Source organism: Saccopteryx leptura, chromosome 12, assembly GCF_036850995.1.
Source record: "Saccopteryx leptura isolate mSacLep1 chromosome 12, mSacLep1_pri_phased_curated, whole genome shotgun sequence".
Lineage (NCBI taxonomy): Eukaryota > Metazoa > Chordata > Mammalia > Chiroptera > Emballonuridae > Saccopteryx > Saccopteryx leptura.
Genome location: NC_089514.1, coordinates 20214484 through 20240072, shown reverse-complemented (window position 1 = coordinate 20240072; position 25589 = coordinate 20214484). Strand labels below are relative to the sequence as shown.

Here is a 25589-nt window from a genome sequence, read left to right as displayed (position 1 = left end):
ATTTAGTGAGCCGTATTCTGTTCTAGGCTCTAGGTCTTAGAGAATAAATAAATCTAGAAAATAATGCTTGTTATTGTATTACCATATTTTTCACTCTATAAGACACATCTTCTCCCCAAAAATGAAGGGGGAAATGTCCGTGCAACTTATGGAGCAAAAAATACTGTATTTTATTAAATATTTTAACACACCATTTGGTTCAGAATATTTTTTTTCTTATTTTCCTCCTTAAAATCCTAGGTGTGTCTTATGGTCAGGTGTGTCTTATGGAGCGAAAAATACAGTAATTTATCTATCAGTGAAAGTTAGTACAAAGTAATGAATATCTTATGACTATACGACCTAAAAGTAAATCTGCTTACTGAGACTTAGTTTAAAAATGTATGTCTTCATAATTGATTTTATTTACTTGTCTACTTTTCTGTGCATTTTCTGTTTGTACGTTTTGTTCATCTTTCTGTTCCGATTTATTTTTAGAATGTGTATTGTAGACATTAAACATTGCTTTATGTCATGTTTGGCAAATATTTACCCCCAAGTTCTGGCTTGCATTATTCTGGCTTAGGATAAATAAAAGTATTTGAATTCCTTTCCAAAGTTTAGAGTGATATTCTCCACGTTAAAAAAAATTTTTTTTCAAATTGCACATTTTGCATTGTAGTTTTTTGGGGTTTTTTTCGTATTTTTCTGAAGCTGGAAACGGAGAGAGACAGTCAGACAGACTCCCGCATGCGCCCGACCGGGATCCACCCGGCACGCCCACCAGGGGTGACGCTCTGCCCACCAGGGGGCGATGCTCTGCCCATCCGGGGCATCACTCTGCTGCGACCAGAGCCACTCTAGCGCCTGGGGCAGAGGCCAAGGAGCCATCCCCAGCGCCCGGGCCATCTTTGCTCCAATGGAGCCTTGGCTGCGAGAGGGGAAGAGAGAGACAGAGAGGAAGGAGAGGGGGAGGGGTGGAGAAGCAGATGGGCGCTTCTCCTGTGTGCCCTGGCCGGGAATCGAACCTGGGTCCCCCGCACGCCAGGCCGATGCTCTACCGCTGAGCCAACCGGCCTGGGCCGCATTGTAGTTTTTAATGCACTTTCAAATGGTTTTTTTTTTTTTTTTTTTTTGCCTGTAATATAATAAGTATCTAAATTTATGTTCCCCTCTGGATAACCAGGTTGCCCTGCATCATTTACTGACATTCCTTATTTACCTCCTACTCTGCAGGTCATTTCTGCTAGACAGTAAGTTTCCGTATCTCGGTCTGCTCTGGGCTCTCTATTCTATTTTGTTAGTCTGTTCTTGTATAATACCCTTTTGTCTTAAACGATTTAACTTTTAGTGTGTATAGATATCTGGTTGGGCTTATCTCCCCAATTTATTCTTTATTTTTAAAATTCTTTTGGCTATTCTCTGCCTTTCCTCTCCTATACAAAATTTTTAGTCAGCTGGGTACATGATCTATATGATATTAATTCCTCTTATTTTAGTAAAATATATATAACAAAAAAATTTACCAATTTAAGTATATAGCTCAGTGGCATTAAGTATATTCATATTGTCATATACCCATCACCGCCGTTCATCTCCAGGAAATCTTATACTTCCCAGCTGAAACTTTGTATCTCTTATACAGTAACCCTCCATATCTCCCTCTTCTCACCACTGAGAGTCACCATCCTACTTCCTGTCTCTATGAATTTAACTACCCCAGGTGTGTCATAGAAGTGGAATCACGAGGTATTTGTTCTTTGTGACTGGCTTATTTCACTTAACATAATGTCTTCAAGGCTCATCCCTGTTGTAGCACCTGTTAGAATATCCCTCTTTCTTAAACTGAGTAATATTCCATTGTAAATACTAATTTTTTTGTTGACACTCGCACTACTGTATTGGTCAAATTTTAAATTGCTGTGTGTGTGCTTGAAAGAATATATGTTTATTGGTTACAAATTTTAATATATCTCAAAGCTAGTAAATTGTCTGTGAGTTCAATAGTTGTTTTTTTTTTTGTATTTTTCTGAAGCTGGAAACAGAGAGAGACAGTCAGACAGACTCCTGTATGCGCCCGACTAGGATCCACCTGGCACGCCCATCAGGGGCGACGCTCTGCCCACCAGAGGACGATGCTCTGCCGCGACCAGAGCCACTCTAGCACCTGGGGCAGAGGCCAAGGAGCCATCCCCAGCGCCCGGGCCATCTTTGCTCCAATGGAGCCTTGGCTGCGGGAGGGGAAGAGAGAGACAGAGAGGAAGGAGTGGGGGGTGGAGAAGCAAATGGGCGCTTCTCCTATGTGCCCTGGCCGGGAATCGAACCCAGGTCCCCCGCACACCATGCCGACACTCTACAGCTGAGCCAACTGGCCAGGGCCTGTGAGTTCAATAGTTTTGTTATAAATTCATTATAACCACCTTCCATGATGTGGTTTTTCAGCTCTTTTTTCAAGTTCTGCCCAAATGCATTTTACATTTTGAGCCTATGTTGTTATTAGGTTACAAAATAATTTTTAGTAAATTGAGTTTTTGTGTTACTTATTTTATATGTACCCTTATATGGTCTCTAATATTTTTCACCTGAAGTTTATTTTGTCTGTTTTCAACATGGCTGCACAAAGCTTTTACTTTTTCTTCTTCCTCCTCCTCCTCCTCTTTTTCTTCTTCCTCCCCTTCTTCCTCCCCTTCTTCCTCCTCCTCCCTCTCCTCCTCCTCTTCCTTTTCTTCTTCCTCCTCCCCTTCTTCCTTCTCCTCCCACTCTCCCTCCTCCTCCTCCTCCTCCTCTTCTTCTTCCTCCTCCCCTTCTTCCTCCTCCTCCCCCTCCCCCTCCTCCTCCTCCTCTTCTTCTTCTTCCTCCCCTTCTTCCTCCTCCTCCCCCTCCCCCTCCTCCTCCTCCTCCTCTTCTTCTTCCTCCTCCCCTTCTTCCTCCTCCTCCCCCTCCTCCTCCTTTTCCTCCTCCTCCTCCTCCTCCTCCCCCTCCTCCTCCTCCTCCTTCCTCCCCCTCTTTCCTCCCCTTCTTCCTCCCCTTCTTCCTCCTCCTCGCCCCTCCTCCTCCTCCTCCTCCTCTTCTTCTTCTTGGTTAGAATTTTCCTTCTATGTCTTCATAGAACATTTTAATTTAATCTTGCTCTGCCAAAGAATATAGACTTTCTATTCTTTAATTTTCATTTGACTGTCTCCATGTTTTAACTAGTAAATTAAACACGCTCGCATCAACTGTATCTAGTGATATATGAGGATTTGTTTCGAGCATCTTATTTGTGAATTGTATTCAACTTTTTCAAGAAAATGCTTTTTTTCCTGTTTATGTTTAGATAGGTTGCTTCTTGGTTTGTCTTCTCTTTCAAAATCATTTGTCTGCTTGAAAGTTATGCACATTATTTCTATTTATTTAATAGTTTAAATATTTTTTTAATTTATGTATTTATTTAAGAGGGAAGGAAAGAACAGAGAGAGATTGATTTGTTGTTCCACTTATGTATGCATTTAGTGGTTGATACTTGCAGGTGTACTGAACAAGGATCAAACCTTTAACCTTGGTGTGTAGGGGGCTACACTCTACCCAACTGAGCTATCCAGCCAGGGCCAGTAGTTAATTCTAATTAACATACATGTTTAGCTTTAAAAAGTCTGAAATTAACCAACATTGCTAGACCTATCCTGAATAATAGAAGGATTTTAGAACATGTCAATTCCCACTAGACCTTGGCATCTTACAAGATAAACTTAGGCATATTTACAATTCTAATTTTCTATTAAAGCAAGATTTCTGAAATTCAAAACGCTGAAAACCAAAAAGAAAGTTCTGTTTGCTTATAGCGCCTAACCAGGAGGAACATGTACTTTAGAGCAATGGCTTTAGACATAGAAATTTTTTTCTAATTATTTTTTAATGATTTTCCTTTTACTTTGAGTTCATATCCTTTGTTAAACTACTTCAAATAATTCTGATTATTTCAAGGATTAAATGCTGTAATTGATTATTTCTGTATTTGATCTTGCTGAAATTGCATGATGATATTGATTATAGTGCATAATGAGTATCCACCCACATGTCTGGGAACACATGTCACCATCCAGAACAAAGGGAAAACCCAAAGGCCATAAAATAGGTCCCTAAGCAGTGGCAACAAGAAAGCAAAACAAACCCAAAGAGAACCAAAACCCAAAATGACTGCTATTACAAAAAAAGCAGAACCTTAAAGTCTCCTTAGCCCAGGGGATTTATGACCTCATATCACCAGTAGTAAGTCGCCCCCAGATAAGTATTTTATTATCCTATACAAGAACATTGTGCTCATCAAAGAACTTCAAGACTTATTCCTACTCTCTTTCAAAATAGATAACAATGCATCTTCCCCATAATTTAGGAAGGATTTGGACCCCAGTGACATTGATGTCTTATAGTGACATTGTTTCAAAATAGATAACAATGCCTATTCCCCATAATTTAGGAAGGATTTGGGCCTCAGTGACATTGATGTCTTACAGTGACATTGTTTCAAAATAGATAACAATGCCTATTCCCCATAATTTAGGAAGTATTTGGGCCCCAGTGTCATTGAAGAATTTATAAATATGTGCATAGTAGCTCGTCTGTGTGTCAGTGGGAGGAAAAAGATTATATTCAGGCATAGTGGTCTTGGATCACTTCATATAACAAATTGTTGTCTTATACATATCAATAAATTGAGAGATTTATCTGAATAACTTTGTTATCAAAACAAACTTCCCAATTAAATCATGTAGGAATAAAAAGACTAACGTATGCATAGGAAACAGACTCAATATTGCATATTTACAAAATATTTTCATTAAAAATGCTTTTTATGGAGGTAGGGGGTGTTTGTTATTTATTTAATGGGTTAACAGTTTTCAGTGGCACTCAATAGATGAAATGTTAACTTGGGTATCCATCTAATTTTTAATAATAATAGGTTCTGAACTGTTTGACATTTTATTGTTTCTGGTAATACGGGAGAGAAACATGTGCTTTTGTACTTAGAAGTATAGAAAATAACCATGGACAGAATTACCATATCTCATTAAAATTGCTAATAGAAAAACAAAGTTTTAGTGAAATACTTCAAGTCAATTTCAACATCAACTTAAAAATATGTTTTTTGTTTGTTTGTTTGTTTATATTTTTTCTGAAGTGAGAAGCAGGGAGGCAGAGAGACAGACTCCCGCATGTGCCCAACTGGGATCCACCCAGCATGCCCACTAGGGGGTGATGCTCTACACATCTGGGGCATTGCTTAGTTGCAACTGGAGCCATTCTAGCACCTGAGCGGAGGCCATGGAGCCATCCTCAGCACCTGGGCCAACTTTGCTTCAATGGCTGTGAGAGGGGAAGAGAGAGATAGAGAGAAAGAAGAGGGGGAAGGGTGGAGAAGCAGATGGGTGCTTCACCTGTATGTCCTGGCCAGAAATCGAACCTGGGACTTCCACATGCCAGGCCAATGCTCTACCACTGAGCAAACCAGCCAGGGCTGAAAAATATTATCTCAGTTTTAAACCTCAAGAAAGATGCGTTTTATTGGTGAGGAGTGATATTCATTGGAAATAAAAATGGACTACTATTTTGTGATACTTCTCTGAGTAATATGCACTATAATAATGTGTGCCTTATTGGATTGTCAAGATTTGTGCTATACCTTAAAATCCATAATTAACTTGTGAAAGCATATATTTGTAGTTAACTCTGGAAAGTAGATAAATAATTCTTTCGTCCATCGTCCTGTTTCTAACAGGAGGTTCAGAAATATTTGAACCTGACCAGGCGATGGCACAGTCAATAAAGTGTCAGACTGGGATGCAAAGGACCCAGTTTCAAAATCCCGAGGTCATGACTAGAGCGCGGGCTCATCCAGCTTGAGCATGGGCTCACCAGCTTGAGGGCGGGGTTGCTGGCTTGAGCGTGGGATCATAGACATGACCCCATGGTCGTTAGCTTGAGCCTAAAGGTTGCTGGCTTGAAGCCCAAGGTCTCTGGCTTGAGCAAGGGGTCACTCACTCTGCTGTAGCCCCTCGGTCAAGGCATATACGAGAAAGCAATCAATGAACAAGCAATCAACGAACAATTGATGTTGCAATGAAGAATTGATGCTTCTCATCTCTCTCCCTTCCTGTCTGTCTGTCCCTATCTGTCCCTCTCTCTGACTTTCTCTGTATCAAAAAAAAAAAAAAATTAACCCATATCTGTTCGTAGGTCCAAAGATTATGAATCTGTCCAAATGAAGTGTTTGAAAGGTTCAAGTGTTTATTTTAAATAACGTGCAGAAAATTTGGAAACTGCATAAAAGTACAAAGGAAAGATAATCCTCAAAACATTCATTTCCCTCTTTATCTCTTGGCTCTAACATTATCTCTTTGCCCATTGAATCAATAGGCAAAGCTCACACCCTTATAAAACTTACTAGGGTTAAGTGCTTGAATTTTGGACATCGGCACACAAGATCAGGAGCCATGCTGCATTCATTTTTCTGTCTATACAGCGCTAATAGGATCTGTTTCCCTGTTTGCACAACAGATGCTGGATGGCCGCTTACACGTGATGAATTAATAACAACTATTGAATAAAGTAGTTCTTTGTCTCTTACCTACATTGTCATATTCCTAATAGAGGTGGGATAAATAGGATTTTGTTTGCCTCGTTGTGAAGTTCAGTATTAAAATATAACATTTGTATCATGCTTCACAATAAGCAAACATTGTATTATTTCAAAGGGTTCCAGTGAAGCCCACGTAAAGCAATAAATATGCACTATTTACAAAAGAAGGAAGATGTTGTGTTATTTACATGGAGTTCCTACAGTGTTGAGCTATTTATTAAGAGATAAAACAAAAACTATTTAGTAGCCTCTGACATCTAAAACATAGTTATGTTATTGAAAAAAATTATGGCATTTAATTTCCAAATATCTGTTGAATATTCTTTTTAAAAAATATTGATTTTTAGAGAGAGAGAGATTTGTTGTTCTACTTATATATGCATTCACTGGTTGATTCTTGTATGTGCCCTGACCAGGGTTCAAACCCACAACCTTGGTATATCAAGACTACTCTCACCAACTGAGCTACCTGGCCAAGGCCTCTGTTGAATAGCCTTAATGCACAAGTAATTATTTAGCTTTGAGAAAGCATAATAAAAGGTATAAAATGCAGCAGAAAATAAGCTCACAGATGAGTTAGATACAGTTCCCAGTTAAAAAAGCGTTTTCATTATTATACATGGAACTTTCACACACACACAATCACACGTGTAAAATATATCTAGAGCTTCCTTCCACTCGTCACCTGGCTAATTCAATTTTTCCTTCACTTTGCAAATTAAACATCACTTTCTTAGATAGATGTTCCCACAATCTCTACACCAGGATTCTTTTTCCCCCCATCAGTTTCTTGACAGTTTTTTTTTTTATGGCATTCTGTATTTTTCATATACAGCACTTATTATATTAAAATCACATTAAACTTAGAAATATTTAGTATCTGTCTTTTCACTAGAGACTCTAAACGTTAAAAAGACCCAACACACCAACCATGTGTCTGATACAGAGTTTGAGCAGTAAGTGGTTATTGCATGTAATATGTCTAACGTAGGAAAGACGATGACAGGGAAAAGGAGAGAGAAAAAACAGAGTGTGCTGGGAATTTAATGGAAAATGAAACTAGATTTAATGCGAGACCTCATAAAAGGATCTGTGTAAAACTTAAAGCGGACCTTCGAGGATGTGTCTGAGTACCAGTGTGACGCTTCATAGACACACCTGGAGGGGACGATACGGAAAAGATAGATCGGTGGAAGCACAAGTGAGCAGACCCAGCAGAAGCATTAGGCACCGTAAACACTGTGCCCTGAGCCCATAATACTTTAAGGGCCCCCAAAAGATTTCATTTATTTATTTTGTGTAAGAGAGGAACAGACAGGACAGACAGGAAGAGAGAGAGATGAGAAGAATCAACTCGTAGTTGTGGCACCTTAGTTGTTGAATAAATATTTTTTGTTGTATCTCTCAGTAAATAGTTCAACGCTGTGGAAACTCCATGTAAATAACACGACATCCTCCTCCTTTGTTTAATAGTGCATATATATTGTTTTACTTGGGCTTAGATTCCTTTTCCATATGTGCCTTGACTGGGGGCTCAAGTCAAGCCAGTGACCCATTGCTCAAGTCAGTGACCTTGGGCTCAAGCCAGTGAACTTGGGGGCGCGTCTATGATCCCACACTCAAGCCAGTGACCCTGAGCTCAAACTGGTGAGCCCGTGCTCAAGCTGGTGTGACCTCAGGGTTTCGAAACTGGATCCTCAGTGTCCCAGGCTGACATGCTTTTCACTGTTCCACAGCCTGGTCAGGCCCCCCCCAAATATTTTAAAGTTTAATTTTTAATGAGAACAAAAAAGAATATTATTATAATGAACATATAATAATGAATCAATGTAAGCATAAAATGTAATTTTTATTTTTTATTTTATTTTCTTCTGGAAGAAAGGGCCCAAGAAGGCAAAGTTGCCCAGGGCCTGTGAGAGTCAGAATGCAGCCTTGGGAAGACGTCTGTGTAGATAGAATAGTAAGGTCTACCAGAAAGTTCTGTCCATTTTTGGAATAAAACAAAATACAAATTTTTCTTACCGTCAATAAACTTTACTAAATAATATAATTGCCATTATTATTAATGATTTCTTGCCAGCGTGAGGGCAATTTGTATATCCTATTTTTGAAAAATGTTTTATCTTTTGATGCAAAAAATGGAACCAGTGCTTGTTTGATATCTTCTTCATTTTTGAATTTTTTGCCCTTCAGAAAATTTTGTAAGGACAAAAACAAGTGATAGTCAGAGGGTGCTAAGTCCAGGGAATATGGTGGATGCGACAGACATGCTTCTGTAGCATTTCTTCCTTGTTGAAATTCATAAAAATTACAGCGGCGTAAATGAACTTTATCAGTAGCCATGGGTACACTATTGCTTCACACATAAGACTAACATGAATCAACTTTGTTTTAGTTAATTTGCTACGTCAGTATGTATACATGAAGTGATAAAAATAGAGAGGCACACATGCGCCAAATAAACATGTGCTTACATGTCGAAACTTGTGATAGAAACGGACAGAACTTTCAGGTAGACCTTATATTTTGGCTAAAATGTAGAAAAGGAATAGATCTGAAGCTGCCAATGTCAGCTGGTCTCGGTCAGGGAGCGACCAAATGACAGGCTTGGGAGATTCTTCAAACTTTGGGGAATTAATTACCTTCAGGGAATTCTGTTTCAAGCTTTCCTCACAGGATGGCTCTAGAAAGAGAGTTCTTGCAGGAAGAAATAGGATGAATTAGTTTTAGGAGTACTGCATTTTTAGATGAGGGTTAAAAAGGAGATTACAGTAGGAAGAGACAGAGGGATGGATATTTCAGTCACTTAACTATATGTTTACCCATGTGTTTTAGATCATATGCAGAAAAATTGCCCTTTCCTGATAGAAAACTTCCAAAGTCATAATTACCGTATTTCATTTCCCCGTGTATAAAACGCACATTTTTTCAAAAAGTTTGGGATCTAAAAAGTGGGTGCATCTTATACACTGGTTGTGTTCTTTTACTCGCATTTGACAGTGATGAGGAGTTGTATGAATTTTATAATTAATAAAACTTGAGTTCAGTAACTTCTTGTAGTATATTTTCTTTCAAATTTCGGGCCCCAAAATTAAGGTGCGTCCTATACATGGGAGTGTCTTATACATGGGGAAATATGGTATATATTTGTATTCCCTCCGATTATAAGGCCATGAGAGGGGAAACTTTATCAGTTTATTGGTATATCCTCAGGGCATTCAACAGATAACCAAGAAAACAAGAGTTAGATTACTGTAAGTGTGTTAAAACTATTATAACTAGAACTAGATCTTGTCTAAGCCATCCTAACAGTTGAAGCAAATGCCCAAAGCCTCAGCATAAGACAAATGCCTTCCAACTGACTGATGGTTCAGTTACTCTACAGATCAGAAGAGAAGTAAAAAGTTTATTTTAAAAGATTCCTAATATTTTTCTAAATTGGAAAATCTCTGCCTATGATCTATAACTATGTATTTATTATCATATACCCTTGCTTATATGTAGCATTAATTAATATATGGAGAGCCTGACCAGGTGGTGGCACAGTGGATAGAGTGTTGGACTAGGTTTCGGAAGACTCAGGTTCCAGACCCCAAGGTCACTAGCTTGAGCATGGGCTCATCTGGTTTGAGAAAAGCTCACCAGCTTGGACCCAAGGTCGCTGGCTCGAGCAAGGGGTTACTTTACTTGGTCTGCTGAAGGCCCACGGTCATGGCACATATGAGAAAGCAATCAGTGAACAACTAAAGTGTTGCACCAAAAAACTGATGATTGGCCCTGGCCGGTTGACTCAGCGGTAGAGCGTTGGCCTGGTGTGCGGGGGACCCGGGTTCGATTCCCAGCCAGGGCACATAGGAGAAGTGCCCATTTGCTTCTCCACCCCCCCTCCTTCCTCTCTGTCTCTCTCTTTCCCTCCCGCAGCCAACGCTCCATTGGAGCAAAGATGGCCCGGGTGCTGGGGATGGCTCCTTGGCCTCTGCCCCATGTGCTAGAGTGGCTCTGGTCACGGTAGAGCGATGCCCCCTGGTGGGCAGAGCATTGCCCCTGGTGGGCGTGCCAGGTGGATCCCGGTCGGGCGCATGCGGGAGTCTGTCTGACTGTCTCTCCCCGTTTCCAGCTTCAGAAAAATACAAAAAAACCCCACAAAAAAACCCAAAAAAACCCTGATGATTGATGCTTCTCATCTCTCTACATTCCCGTCTCTGTCACTATCTATCCCTCTCTCTGTAAACACACACACACACACACACACATACACACACACACACACACACACACACACACACACACACACACACACACACACAAACACAGTATGTCCATAAAGTCACGGTGCACTTTTAACCGGTCACAGGAAAGCAACTAAAGATGATAGAAATGTGAAATCTTCACCAAATAAAAGGAAAACTGTCCCAGTTTTATGCCTATTCAGTGCAGTTTGATGTGGGCTCATGCACAGATTTTTTAGGGCTCCTTAGGTAGCTATCCCATATAGCCTCTACAGACTCGTCACTGACTGATGGCCTACCAGAAGGGGTTTTCTCCACCAAACTGCCGGTTTCCTTCAACTGCTTATCCCACCAAATAATGTTATTCCTATGTGGTGGCACTTCGTTATAAACGCACCAATATTCACGTTGCACTTTGGTCACGGATTCGAATTTAGCAAGCCACAGAACACACTGAACTTTCCTCTATACCGACCACATCTCAATTGGCATGGCCATGGGCTGCTCCGCTGTATACATGGTGTTATGTCACCATCTGCGCATGCGCACATGCTGCCACATCATCCTACAGAAACTGTATATCTATATGGAGAAAAGTACAATGACATAAAACCAGATGGTATGCCTTGAGGGCAGTTGCGTTATATGTAAATCTGTTAGCATTCTCACTAATTTGTACACTTACTTTGTACCAACCCTGGTACTAGAACGACAAGATGAGTATGGCATCTAATAATATAAAATGAGTAGAAGGGGAACACCTAACCTTACAGAAAGTTTAAAGCAGGACTTCATTAAGGAGAAGTGATGTTTGCATTAGATCTTCAGAAAGTAAATGCTAGCCAAGTAGATCAAAGCAAAAGGGTATGTACATTTTTTAAATTATAGGGATTGGACTTGAATTTAAAAGACTTTAGTTAATCTTTCGGAGTATCAGTTAACTTATCCAAAGCATGCAAAGATCATCTTTTGAATCACTCTAGTTATTTTCTGTTAAAAATGAAAAAACATAAAAAGCCACCCAAAGGTTATTAATTCCCTGATGTTGAAAACAGGGGAAATACTTGAAATATTCACTGTGTAGCATTAATAGTTAAATTAGCTGCTGATCTGTGTTTTAGCGATTGCCTTTTTTGTAGCCAGAGGTCTCGACTAAGTGAATCTTCTGGAAGCTTCCAAACTCGGGTTCTTTGATTTTATCACTTGAGAAGTATGAAGAATGGTAACATTGTTAAATGTTGATACTTAACACTATACAAGAAACTAATGATTTTTGTAGTATTGAAATTCTACCACACAACCTACCAAAAATTCATTGCCCTGCATCATCACAAGAAGCCTGAAAGGTTTCCAACTGGAGCCCTTTAATTGGTCATTTTTAGGATCTCACAGATTTCATTAACACAGTACTGAAACGACACCAAGATAGACGTTTCAGAACCGAGCTCCTTGGCAGTTTGGAAGCAGCTGAATTGTTCTCCCACTTTGCGTTGCAACGATTCCGGGGCTGTATTTAAAACATTAGTATCAAGATAGGAAATGAGTCCTGAGTCGATGTTCCCTCTTGAGGTTAAAGGTCTGTTTCTTTCAATCTGTTCAAACTGACAGGCCTCCTGCCATCACCTCCTCCTTCGCGGGGCAGACAGGCCCTGGCTGTCAGTGTGAAAACATCTGTTGAATGGATTTATTGACTCGATCTTGTTTTTTTCTCCCCCTTTCTCTATTTTCCCCCCTTTTCCTTCACACTGTTTATTATGTCGCTGACCTGATGAACTTAATTTGTTGACATGTCGCTCTCAGTGTCTCCCTCAATGCCTGTCTCACATTTCTTTCTACTGTGCTTTTTTTTTTTTCTTTCTTGGCAACAGCCCTTCCCGGAACCCCGGCACGCACGTGCGCTCTCGGTGCGCCAAGCTCAGCTGGCTGCGGTTGGCATCGATGGATTAGAGAAGCATCATCTTGTCTCCAGAACGCATTCCTCCCCCGCTGCCTCCATTTCACCTCAGCCAGCCAAGGACCGCCCCCTCCAGCCCGGCTCTGCAACTGGTAGGAATCCCTCAAGACTCTCCCTAATAGGCAGGCTAAATGTACCGTTCCTGTAGGATTAACCGATTTAAATGCTCTGAATAACTCCAATAGCAGAACGCTCCATTTTAACCAATGCAACCTAAATTTTATGAGGTTATATTGGCCTCAAGACAAACAGCACATCTGATAAATCTTGGGCTTAGTATTAATAGCCTCATAAATTGTTATCATTTAAGGGCCTGGAAAACACATCAACAGGTGCATGGGTCCCTTTTGGAAACAAAAATCCCTACAACATTTTTTTTTTTTTTTTTTTTAGCGGTGTTCCTCAGTCTCTTCCTGCCGGGAGTCCTGGCCACCAAGAAATTTACGGTGCCCAGCTACATTTAAATCTAAAGGGTGTTCCTCCCCCTGTTTGTTTTCCTTGTTCTTTCGTTTTACAGTTTTCTTCTAACTTCACATACAAATGACTCATGAGAGATAATGGTGCCAAGCAAACCAAGCTTAGTTCTCTACAGTTAGTTCCATTTCCATTTTTTTTTTTTTTTTTTTTTTTGTATTTTTCTGAAGCTGGAAACGGAGAGAGACAGTCAGACAGACTCCCGCATGCGCCCGACCGGGATCCACCTGGCACGCCCACCAGGGGTGAAGCTCTACCCACCAGGGGGCATCGCTCTGCCGTGACCAGAGTCACTCTAGCGCCTGGGGCAGAGGCCAAGGAGCCATCCCCAGCACCCGGGCCATCTTTGCTCCAATGGAGCCTTGGCTGCGGGAGGGGAAGAGAGAGACAGAGAGGAAGGAGGGGGTGGGGGTGGAGACGCAAATGGGCGCTTCTCCTATGTGCCCTGGCCAGGGATCGAACCTGGGTCCCCCACACTCCAGGCCGACGCTCTACCACTGAGCCAACCGGCCAGGGCCTCCATTTCCATTTATGATGGCACCTCTGGGTGGGCTCTTTAACCGACCTATTCCTCTGCCTACAGCTGTGTTTGATCTTTCAGGACCTGGCTACAAAGGAAAAACCAGGTAATTCCAATGTCAGAGGAAGATCAAGTGTGGAACACACACACAACAAGGGGTGCTATTCCCTCTACAAAGGAACTATACTATGGTCGTTTTATATTTGTTGGACCCCATTCTGTTCCAGGCTCTCAAACTGTGGCTGATCAAATGAAAGATACTGTAGCCTAAGGGACTCATAATTTGGATGCAGCCAGGGGAAAATTCAAATGTACCTTCCTCCCCAAAAGGCTCTCCGAGGTTATCTGATTTATTTTTTTGACTCAATTTTCAGAAATCAGAATTTCTGGGGTTTTTTAGGCTTCTGTGACCTCATATGACCCTTTGTGCTTGGAAAAAATTTTTTAAAACCCCACTTTTTCTGAACTCACATTCCCAAGTCTTGATATCATCTTTTATTTAAAAATCAATGAATGAAATGAGCGAGTTATTTAACTTTGACAGACATCTTTAAAAACTATGTATAGGAGCTCCTTTGTATAATGTGCTATACCACAGGCCAACATTCCATACTAGGAAACTGCAGGCTGGGTCTATTTGGATATATTTCTCTTACCACATTAGCCACCGCCTCTGATCCCTTTATTTTCTGGAGCAGAGCAGACTTGCCCCCGTATTCCAGACGACCCAGGGCTACAGCCCAGAGTGAGCAGAAGCCACTTGGATCCGTCTTGCCTGCCTCTATCGCCGGTCGTCGGAGAGTTTTTGTTCAAAGCCAAATACATGATGTAGACGAATGCTTTCTTGTAGGAATGCTTTTGAGCATAGCCTTTAAGAATTGCAACTCGATTCTCTTTCCTGAAAGTGGTTTTTATTCAGCCATAAGCTTTCAGAGAACACGGAGTCACAACCAACCTATCATAATGCCAACTCCATTCACTCAAAATCACTTCCTTATTTTAAAAGTGAGCTTAACTAAATTTTTGTGGTGTTATTCCCATGTATGCTGCTGTCTACTGTTATAATTCGACTGGTAGAGTTTCTTTTCTTGGTTAAGAGGAGCAGCCCTTTTCTCCTATGCTGTGGTTTCCTTTTACGTGTTCCTTCAATATGAATGAAGCAAGATCTCTGAATATTTGAATGGTCCTAGAAGTTGGAGAAAACAGTGTTGTCAGATGAACAGGCTTCATAGGCGCTAGAGGAATCCATGCAAACCCAGTAATATAAGCATGACATAAGCATAACCCAGTCATTAGCATAACGGTCTAAAGACTGTTCATTTCAGATGATTAGTTACTTTTCCTTAATGTTAGCATCCTAGTCTTTATCAGAGTTTATACTCCAAACACAAGCATGGAAAAGAACTTGAGATTATTTTCATAGTTAGTGAACTTGATGAGGCATATTTCTTGCCTAAATAAGAAATTTTATAGATTTATATTTTAAAAACACAGGGCTTTGCACTTAATAGGCACTCAATAAATTATAGTTGAATCCACTTGTGTAGCATATATATAGATATAGACATAAGCACTTATGAATATAGTAGTTCAAATGTAAAACCTCTGAAAGTAAAAGTTACTTTTTAATTATTGTTCTGGTGAAAGAGTAGCTACGTGATTTCAAGGTTATATAATTTAGGAGAGAAAAACTTGCTTGTCCTATTTGACCTTAAAAACACTGCATCCTAATAGTTAAATTCTTAAAAGACTCAACAATTTTTTTGAGTCATGCAAAGCATATAATTTATATATCTACTAATAGCCTCTCCACTGTCATTGGGATTAAAAACATTTATATCGTTGGTAACTTTTACTTAGTACTTTTCCAAATCCAAAGGAAATTAAATTTACAGTTTTAACTCTATTCCCCCACATATTTTTCTGGCTTAAATCCCAATTTAAATTTCCCCGGTAGTCTGCCTTGTCTTATAATCCACATCATCTCAAAATTCATTTTAGTTTTTCTATTGATCTTGATTTTAGGGATGAACTCTTCAGGCTTTCATGGGTAGTATGTTTGAAAAAAAATAATTTTAAGCATTAAACTCCTTTCAACTCTTTAATCTCTATTTGTTGTAGATACATTTAAAAAAATCAAAAGTGGTGTCCGACTAGGCAGTGGTGTAGTGCATAGAGCATCAGACTGGGATGCAGAGGACCCAGGTTCGAAATCTCAAGGTCGCCACCGGCTTGAACACGGGTTCATCAGGCTTGAGCACGGGGTCGCTGGCTTGAGTGTAGGATCATAGACATGACCCCATAGTCACTGGCTTGAACCCAGAGGTCACTGACTTGAAGCCCAAGGTCACTGGCTTGAGCAAAGGATCACTCACTCTGCTGGAGCTCCCACACACACATCAAGGCAGAACTAAGATGTCACAACGAAGAATTGATGTGTCTCGTCACTCTACCTTCCTGTCTAACCCTCTCTCTGTCTCTGTCACACACACACACAAAAATTAAATAAAATCAGAAGTGACATTCTGTTATGTTCTTTGGTGATATTTCAGGGTTGTTGTTTTTTTTCAGAATAAAGTGATACCTTTAGTTGTTCCACTAAAAAGTAAGGAAAACAGATATGTTGTAAAGGTATTTGGTTAAATCTATTCTGTAAAAGCTATACTTTTTGATACAACTAAAAAATTATTTAATACTAAGTTCGTGTAATTTTTAAAGTACACCATCCAAACCTTCACCCTCAATGTGTCTTCTCAGTAGCTAGCTGTAGTAGCCACACTGGCCCCTTTTTGTAAAGAACAAAGCAATGTTCTAAGGAGGAAATGTCTGAATTCAGTCAGTTGTTGGAAGATGAAGTCTTCAGTTCATTTTCTGTGAGACTTGGAATGACCAAGAAACAGAAACTGATATGTAGCTCCTACCTGGTGTCCCTGCATGGATCCTGGCTGAAGATCATTCTAGGATGGACAAGAAGAGCACACACTCATGCAGCTGCTAGAACAGGGGTCGGGGACCTATGGCTCGTGAGCCAGATGTGGCTTTTTTGATGGTTGCATCTGGCTCGCAGACAAATCTTTAATAAAAATAATAATAACGTTAAAAATATAAAACATTCTCATGTATTACAATCCATTTATTTCCTACTGCTCATGTTCATGGTTGCGGGTTGGCTGGAGCCAATCACAGCTGTCCTCTGGGACAACACCAAATTTTTATTGGATAATGCATAACGTGCATGGGTCGTTGTATGGCTCTCACAGAATTACATTTCAAAATATGTGGCGTTCATGGCTCTCTCAGCCAAAAAGGTTCCCGACCCCTGTGCTAGAGGACAATGAAGAATGTGTGTTGTAGAGTCAGGTTGCCACATATTCAAATGGATTTTATGTTGTATTGGAATTTGAGGAATAATCAATTTAAGAGTTGCTTTTTTTATTCTGTTTAAAGCCAAGACATGGTATTTTTATGTGTTCTGATAACCAAGGGAAGGGCAGTGTATTTTATCTTAGACATCTCTTCTATTCAGCTGTTCCTAACAGAGAGGAGGCTTGGCCATGGCTAAACAACAGGGCATCGACAGTAGGTGGTATAATTGTGCTTGTTTATACTACATGGGACTTACTAAAGCAAAAATTTAATAGCAAATGAACTTGATTGGCTTTATCTTCTTTATCACCCAGTACAATTTAAAGCCTTCTTTACTCCAACACTAGCTTACTTTATGTAACCTGTGAGTAAATTCTCTCATTGTAATATTATCTCTTTGGTCAGAGTCTAATGCAAAATAGAATCACGGTTCTCAACCACACCAACTTTTGTGAAAGCCACTAAAATAATTTAAGTACTTCAACTACTTATTTTGTTTAATAAAACTAAAAGAGGATGCACAAAGTCTAAAATATGTGTCATAATTTTTGAGGGTTTTTCTTTTGTTAGAAAAGAAACTAATAGGATTTAATATGCAGGTAAAGACTTTATATTAAGGCTCTTATGTATTTCACCAAATCTAATTTTAAGTCATCCCATTGATCAAGAGAGAGATGGATCCATTCATTGATGTTGCAAGTGGTAACCCAGTGGGTCAGAAAGGGTCAAAGAAAAGTAGAATTCCAGATGAATCTGAAAGAGATGAACAGGATTATTTCTCACCCTATAAGTCTTTGTTTCTGAAAAGAGTAAGAAAAAAGAAGAAGAAAAGAGAAGAAAAAAGAAGGAGGAAAAGAATGAAATGAAGAATGAGGTTCAAGTCTCACCTTGCAGCCTACCTGTTAACACCTCATTGCTACATCATGAAGATGAATAAGTGGAGGTTTAAGGTTCCAGGCTTTATTTATTTCCCCTTAAATTTAAATGTCTTTCCAAGAGCTCCTGGACTTTGTGTTATAATCTCCAGATACTTGGCAATAACTTCCAGCTACCAGAACCTGTTTCATAATTTTTTTGGCAGTGCTTTATAGAGTAAATGTTAAAAGAGGAACAATCACTATGGAGGTGAAGTTAGCTATGTCAAGAGATGAAATAGTAAAAAAAAAAAATTAGGCAACTTAATGATTAGAATCTCTCTTCTTAAGGAGTATGTTTTTAAAATGAGGGGAAGACTATATTTTTTCATTTCCATGTACCACTAGATATTTATACTTTGTGTATTATGATATTGTGGTTGAAAATATGTTAAGCCATTTCCCTTATGTAATAGCAACTCATAAATATTTGATATATCTGAGTTGTAGAGACGTGTCGTATGTGTCTTTACATTTTGGAATGTTACTTTTTATGACTACCTACTTTCTCCCTTTCTTTGTGTCTTCATTTGAACTTTATTTTATGTAAAATGTCACTTAGAAATATAAAGCCAAGTAAAATTAATGTCCATATCAGAGATACTTGCCATTAGGAAGATAAGCTATAAAATCCTAGGTACTCTACTATAGAAGTGAGGCTATGAGACCTTCAGGAGTCCAAGGAGATCTACAAGTTATGGTCATCAAGGGAGTCTTTAAAAGGGAGATATCTGACCTAATTCTTGCATCTATTCATTTACAAGATGGGGCAAAGTTAGATTTACAGTTGTTCATATGGAAAATAATACAAAAGTTAATAAATAATAATATAAGAATAAACTCAATATTTTGCGTACTCACAATGGTTAACCTACTTTTTACCCCACCCTTGTATTTATGATTTTCATTTATTCATTTGAACATGTTTTTGAGGACCTGTTATATTCCAGGCATCCTCACAGATACTAAGAGTACAGAGGTAAACAATACAAATCTAGTCTGTGCTTCCATAGATCTCACCAGATGTAGACATGAGCAATTGAACAAGTTTATACAACAATTAAGTAATTGTGATAAATGTTCTGGAGACCTAGAAGAAGATGCTTTGTGTGCATGTAGTTGGACACCTAATTTAGAGATCTCAGGGAATGCTGAGGCAATGAGATTAAAACAGTCTTGAAGAATGAATAGGAATTAGCCAAGTGAGGGCTGGAAGGAAGAATTTTGGCCTAGATCAGCGGTTCTCAACCTGTGGGTTGCGACCCCGGTGGGGTCTCCTAAAGCCATCGGAAAATACATAATGCATATCAGGTATTTACATTCCGAATCATAACTGTAGTAAAATTACAGTTATAAAGTAGCCACCAAAATTATTTTTTGGTTTGGGGTCACCGCAACATGAGGAACTGTATTGCAGGGTCACGGCATTAGAAAGGTTGAGAACCACTGGCCTAGATGGAAGAGCATGTATGATGATTGCAATGCTGGTATGATTTTGATCCTTTTGTGATATGGAAGGCAGGCCTTTGTGGAAGAAATAGAGCTCAAGAGAGGGAGGTGTGTGAGATGAAACTGGAGAGATGGGAAGGGGCCGACATACAGGCTGACTCTGAGGAAACTTCCATCAGTGAAGTCATCAAAGGATTTAAGCAAAAGGACCCTCTGTGGTGAGGCAAATGGAATAGAAGGAAGGTCAAGTAGCCAATTACAGGGCTATCTCAGGAGTTCAAATTAGAGATAATAAGACCACGGATTATGTATGGTTTTGGCACTGGAGATAAGAAGTGAGTAATTCAAGATGTATTTTGGAGGGAAAATAGACCCAACTTGTTGATTCATTGGCTAGGGAGTGTCGAGAGGACACTAAGATTTCTTACATGAGTGATGGTGGGTTATAATATCCTTTTCTGCAATGGGAAACCCTGTGTGCTGTTTACGACCAGGAACTCAAAACAGACACTGTAATGGAAATTTTGAATGGGCAGTTGCATAGACAAGTGTGCAAGTGTAAAGAGGTCAGCACTGAGGATGAAAACGTGAGACTAAGGGGTCTAGAGATAGATTTTGAAGTCATTTGAGTCTTAGGAATGGATATTATTCAGACCAGCAAAATTATATATATATATAAGTATTTTTTTTTAGACATAATTTTTACCACATGGTTTCAAATATATATGTCTTCTTTCTGCAAGATTTTAGTATACTCAAGGACAAAGGTTTTCCCTTCTTGAGTAACATTCTTCTAATATGATACTCTAGGTCAAAGGGAGAATAACATGCCTTAATTAATTAAACTGACTTTAAAACACAAATGGTTGGTAATTATCGTTCATGAATACATATTTATTTTAGCTTTTCAATATTTTTTATTGATTTTTTTTCAGAGAGAGCGAGAGAGAAAAAACATCAGTTTGTTCTTCCACTTATTTATGCATTCATTGGTTGATTCTTGTATGTGCCTGACCAGGGATCAAACCCATAAGCTTGACATATCAGGATAATGCTCTAACCAACAGAGCTACCCAGCCGGGGCATGCTTTCTAATATCTTAACATGGATTTTTCTGTCCCCAGAGAATGTATTTTGATGGTAATTTATTGGAATATTGGTTAAATAATTTCTTATGTCAGGTATTTTTTTTTTTTTTAAGTAACATGTGTTCCCCTCAAGGAATTGGATTAAGGGCAGAAATCTTTTCAAAATTAACCAGTTATAATTATCATGTAATTTGCTTTACTAGGTCATATTTAATGTATCTCTAGTAGTTCATTTCATCAAATTTTTATAAAACTTCTGCCATCATCTGGTCCAACTGAAATATAAAATAGGTTAACTCATGGTAATTTAAAAGCAGATTTTATTCATTAAGTAGCTCTGTAATTTCTACTACAGGGATTGCAGTTGACTTACTCATTTTTTAAAAGAAACACTTCAGTTGTCCCACAATATTGTAGAATCTACAATATCCATATTGGTTACAGATTGGCATAAATGATGAGAAAAGCACAGTAAGCAAAAGAGAAAGTCTTTCTGCTCAACTTTGAGGAGCTGTTCCGCGGAACAGGCAGGCAGTTGGGAAACGTCCCAATTTATTACAAAGACATAACCTGATCCAAAGCGAGGCAAGAATTGCTCATGAAGCAAATTCACAATTTAAAGCAGGAATAGTCAATTTTTTTATACCTACCGCCCACTTTTGTATCTCTGTTAGTAGTAACATCTTCTAACCACCCACCAGTTTCACAGTAATGGTGATTTATAAAGTAGGGAAGTAACTTTACTTTATAAAATTTATAAAGCAGAGTTATAGCAAGTGAAAGCATATAATAATAATAACTTACCAAGTACTTTATGTCAGATTTTCGCTAAGTTTGGCAGAATATATCTTTATAAAACAACTTACTATAGTTAAATCTAACTTTTTATTTATACTTTGGTTGCTCCGCTACCGCCCACCATGAAATCTGGAACGCCCACTAGTGGGCGGTAGGGACCAGGTTGACTACCGCTGATTTAAAGAGTCAGTTCATTTTGTGGCTTCAGTGATAAAATGTAAACCTCTATGAACTGAGTTATCTGTCTAAAAATATTTTGTAATGATTTAAGATACTGGTAAAATGTGTGTTTTTTAATCTAAAGTTTTTAAATATTTTCTTTAAATGTTACCATCTTCATGCACTTGACAGGTTTCCTAAGCTAGGGTCTGAGGCCTGATTGATTGGAGGTTGCCATTTTGCGTATCTATCCAGTTTCACAGGACTAAGTAGCTCTTATGTGCTCCTGGGAGTTTGTGGATATGTATTATTTTTCAATTTGTAAATTTCTTTTTTTTTAAATACCTTTTTTGAGTAATCATGTTGCCATCTAACTTGTACCATTCCTCTGTCTTGTGCTGTGTCTCCTTTGTGCTGCAGGAATTGCCTACGACCCCCTGATGCTGAAACACCAGTGTGTTTGTGGCAGCTCCACTGCCCACCCCGAGCACTCTGGACGGATCCAGAGCATCTGGTCACGGCTGCAAGAAACCGGGCTGCTAAATAAATGTGAGGTAATCCGGAATTGGCCACACTCTTTTACTTACTTAAATAAATCATGTAAAGAGGCCAGGATGCATTTGGGCAGTAGTAGAAAAATGTTAACTCTATAGCACCAACACCATGATTGATGAACCATCATTGGCAAGAGTAGCATAGATCTCATGACCCACCTGGGTGGGGCACACAGTAGGCACTCAGGCAGGGTTGACAGACTGGACAGCTGTCTGATGTGTGTGTGTGTGTGTGTGTGTGTGTGTGTGTGTGCTATGATTGCATTCTTGTTTCCAAATAGATAACATTTACTGAGTTGTCTGAGAAACTCTCTGTGAACTATTAAGTGCTAAGTAGTTATTATTCCTTATTATAAGTGATTTTGAACTCAAGATATAGGCCAGTTTTGTCTTAGGAAAATGAATATACAGTGTGTCCAGAAAGTTATGGTGCACTTTTGACCAGTCACAGGAAAGCAACGAAAGACGATAGAAATGTGAAGTCTGCACCAAATAAAAGGAAAAGTTTCTGTAGGATACCAGTTTCTGTAGGATGATGTGGCAGCATGTGCGCATGCACAGATGATGATGTAACACTGTGTATACAGCAGAGCAGCCCACGGCCATGCCAGTCGAGATGTGGACGGTACAGAGGAAAGTTCAGTGTGTTCTGTGGCTCGCTAAATTTGAATCCGTGACCAAATTGCAATGTGAATATCAGCGCGTTTATAATGAAGTGCCACCACATAGGAATAACATTGCTCGGTGGAATAAGCAGTTGAAGGAAACCGGCAGTTTGGTGGAGAAACCCCGTTCTGGTAGCCATCAGTCATTGACGAGTCTGTAGAGGCTATACGGGATAGCTACCTAAGGAGCCCTAAAAAATCTGTGCGTGAGCCCACATCGAACTGCACTGAATAGGTATGAAACTGGGAGAGTTTTCCTTTTATTTGGTGCAGATTTCACATTTCTATCCTCTTTTGTTGCTTTCCTGTGACCGGTCCAAAGGGCACCATGACTTGATGGACACACTGTATTTAAAAGATTTACTGTTTTCTTACCAAGAAAAGTCACTTTTTTTTATTGATGTGGCTGATGTTTTTATATTTTCACAGTAGAGGTTTGAATACACTCCTCGATATTTCTTGACTTATTTCTGTACGTTCCTGATAAGTCCCATTTTTATTTAGAAAAATCTGTTTATTTAGGCTTTCAAAGTTTAAAAGTAAAAATGATAACAATTCCAAAAGGCTCCCTTTCAAGTTTGGGAAAAAAAAAATTGAAGGACTAATATTTTGATTAGTGTGTGTCATGAGGAAACTGATATATTAAGACCATATTAAATTCACTATACTCTGATAGAGATGCAATCTTCTTTACTATTTTTGAGTTAATTAATATTTGGCAACCCAAAATGAAGTTGAGAAAATTGCTACTCAAAGCCAATTTAGTTCAAAGTGAAACTGGCAAATACTTCAGTTGAATTCGAAATGCACAAAGTGGTCAGAATGCTTTTCAGAGTCAGGTGCCCTTGCCTATATTTGATAGTGTAATAGTACCAATCTGATCCTTCTCTGCAGAATAGTAAAAACAGCTGACTTTTGAAGATACAGTCATTCATTCAGTGCATTTATTTCTCATGTTAAATTATTTTCATCATTGATTTTCGCTTTGGAAGACTAACAATATATCTCATCTTACAGGAGATATAAACGGTTATTTTCTTTACATCAAATCATAGATAATGTTTATGGTTCATTCAGTGCTGGGATTTTGGGAATGAATACGCCAGAACACTGTGTACAGATTTAGTTTCACCAGTGTTATTATATGTTTATAGTAGAATTATCAAATGTTTTTCGCCCTGGCCGGTTGGCTCAGCGGTAGAGCGTCGGCCTAGCGTGCGGAGGACCCGGGTTCGATTCCCGGCCAGGGCACACAGGAGAAGCGCCCATTTGCTTCTCCACCCCTCCGCCACGCTTTCCTCTCTGTCTCTCTCTTCCCTCCCGCAGCCAAGGCTCCATTGGAGCAAAGATGGCCCGGGCGCTGGGGATGGCTCTGTGGCCTCTGCTTCAGGCGCTAGAGTGGCTCTGGTCGCAACATGGCGACACCCAGGATGGGCAGAGCATCGCCCCCTGGTGGGCAGAGTGTCGCCCCTGGTGGGCGAGCCGGGTGGATCTCGGTCGGGCGCATGCGGGAGTCTGTCTGACTGTCTCTCCCTGTTTCCAGCTTCAGAAAAATGAAAAAAAAAAATGTTTTTCATATTTAAACCGGCTTTTGACCAAATGTATCCTTTACCTCAAAACACCCAAGTGAAGGAATTGGAGCTCGAGCTATTTCTCTGATTCTTTCCTGAGTGCAAGTGCGCTATTCATCATTTGCTGGTAGCATCCATTATCACGTAGCAGAAGGTTTTCATTCTCATTCGTAAATTTTAGAGTTGAGGGTAAGGTTTTTATGGTTTTGATAATGCAATTTGGAGGCCAAACCATCCTGTTGTCTACGCAATCCCATATGGAGCACACAAACCAGCAAGCGGACTCACTTGTGGTGGACCGGTCTTACTGGACGTTTGTTCCTGTGAATATTCCTGCCTCCCTTTTGCATCTCCTATGAAAGCTTTCCAGCTGGGCGGTCTTCCTGCACTTCCGCCCGCTGAGGCAGAACTGTTGACATCTTCTCACTTTCGGGTCCTTGTCACGCCCTGGAGTCTCATCCCAGCCACTCCAGATGAGCATGGACGGATCACAGCGTTCTAGTGCATTGCTAACTCCTGGGGTTTTGAGTCACTAGTTTTATATTGCAGTGATTTTAAACACTCATGGATTGAGCTGGGGGAATAGATAAAATGAGACTGACTATGGTCAGCAGCCTCCATCGTCTTAGCAGCACTAGAGAGGCCCTCTGAGCAAGAGCTAGAGGAAGGGATGTTCATGTGTCAGAGCGCACAGGTGCAAGTATCCTGCACCTTCTGTTGAAGAGACCCCCCTTCTGCCTTCGTCCCTGTTCCTTTCTCTGTTTGGGTGACCGTTTCACTGGGATCAACTGTAGGGAGTCTCCGTTCTGCTGGCACACAGAGCAGAGTCAGCTTTTCTCCATCAACAGAGTGGTCAGTTTTGCAGTTAAACGACGATATGATAGAGAAGATGGCAATTGGAAAACACGGAAAGGGCTCAATTGTTTCAAAACAATCGACTGATCCACAAATCAAACTGTGCATGTGTCATTTCATGTGGCAGTGTAGAAAATGAACCGCAGTGGATTCTCAAGAGGTTACTGTTCAACATTGGTCCATCTCAGCCCTGCCATTAATTATCTGTGTACTTTTGTTAAATCATGTAACCCTGCTGATCTTTGGTTTTCCCATGTGTAAGATGAGGGTGTTAGGCAGGATATATTCTAGGATCTCTTCCAGTTCTAACATATGAACTGCGATGGCTAAGGAGTTCATCTAGAACATAGCACTTTCTCTTGTTAAGAGTAGACAGAAGTTTTAGTAAACACATTGCT

General features: G+C 39.7%; 1 protein-coding gene across 2 annotated transcripts in view; it reads left to right on the top strand.

Annotated features, from left to right (window-relative positions):
* HDAC9 (histone deacetylase 9) overlaps window positions 1–25589 on the top strand; it is a 1019027-nt gene that overhangs the window by 653459 nt on the left and 339979 nt on the right. For both annotated transcript variants that reach the window (XM_066354134.1, XM_066354133.1), the window contains exons 14-15: window positions 12693–12870; window positions 21967–22100. In XM_066354134.1, coding sequence (XP_066210231.1) covers window positions 12693–12870; window positions 21967–22100 — 312 coding nt within the window. The remainder of the gene's footprint in view (window positions 1–12692; window positions 12871–21966; window positions 22101–25589) is intronic.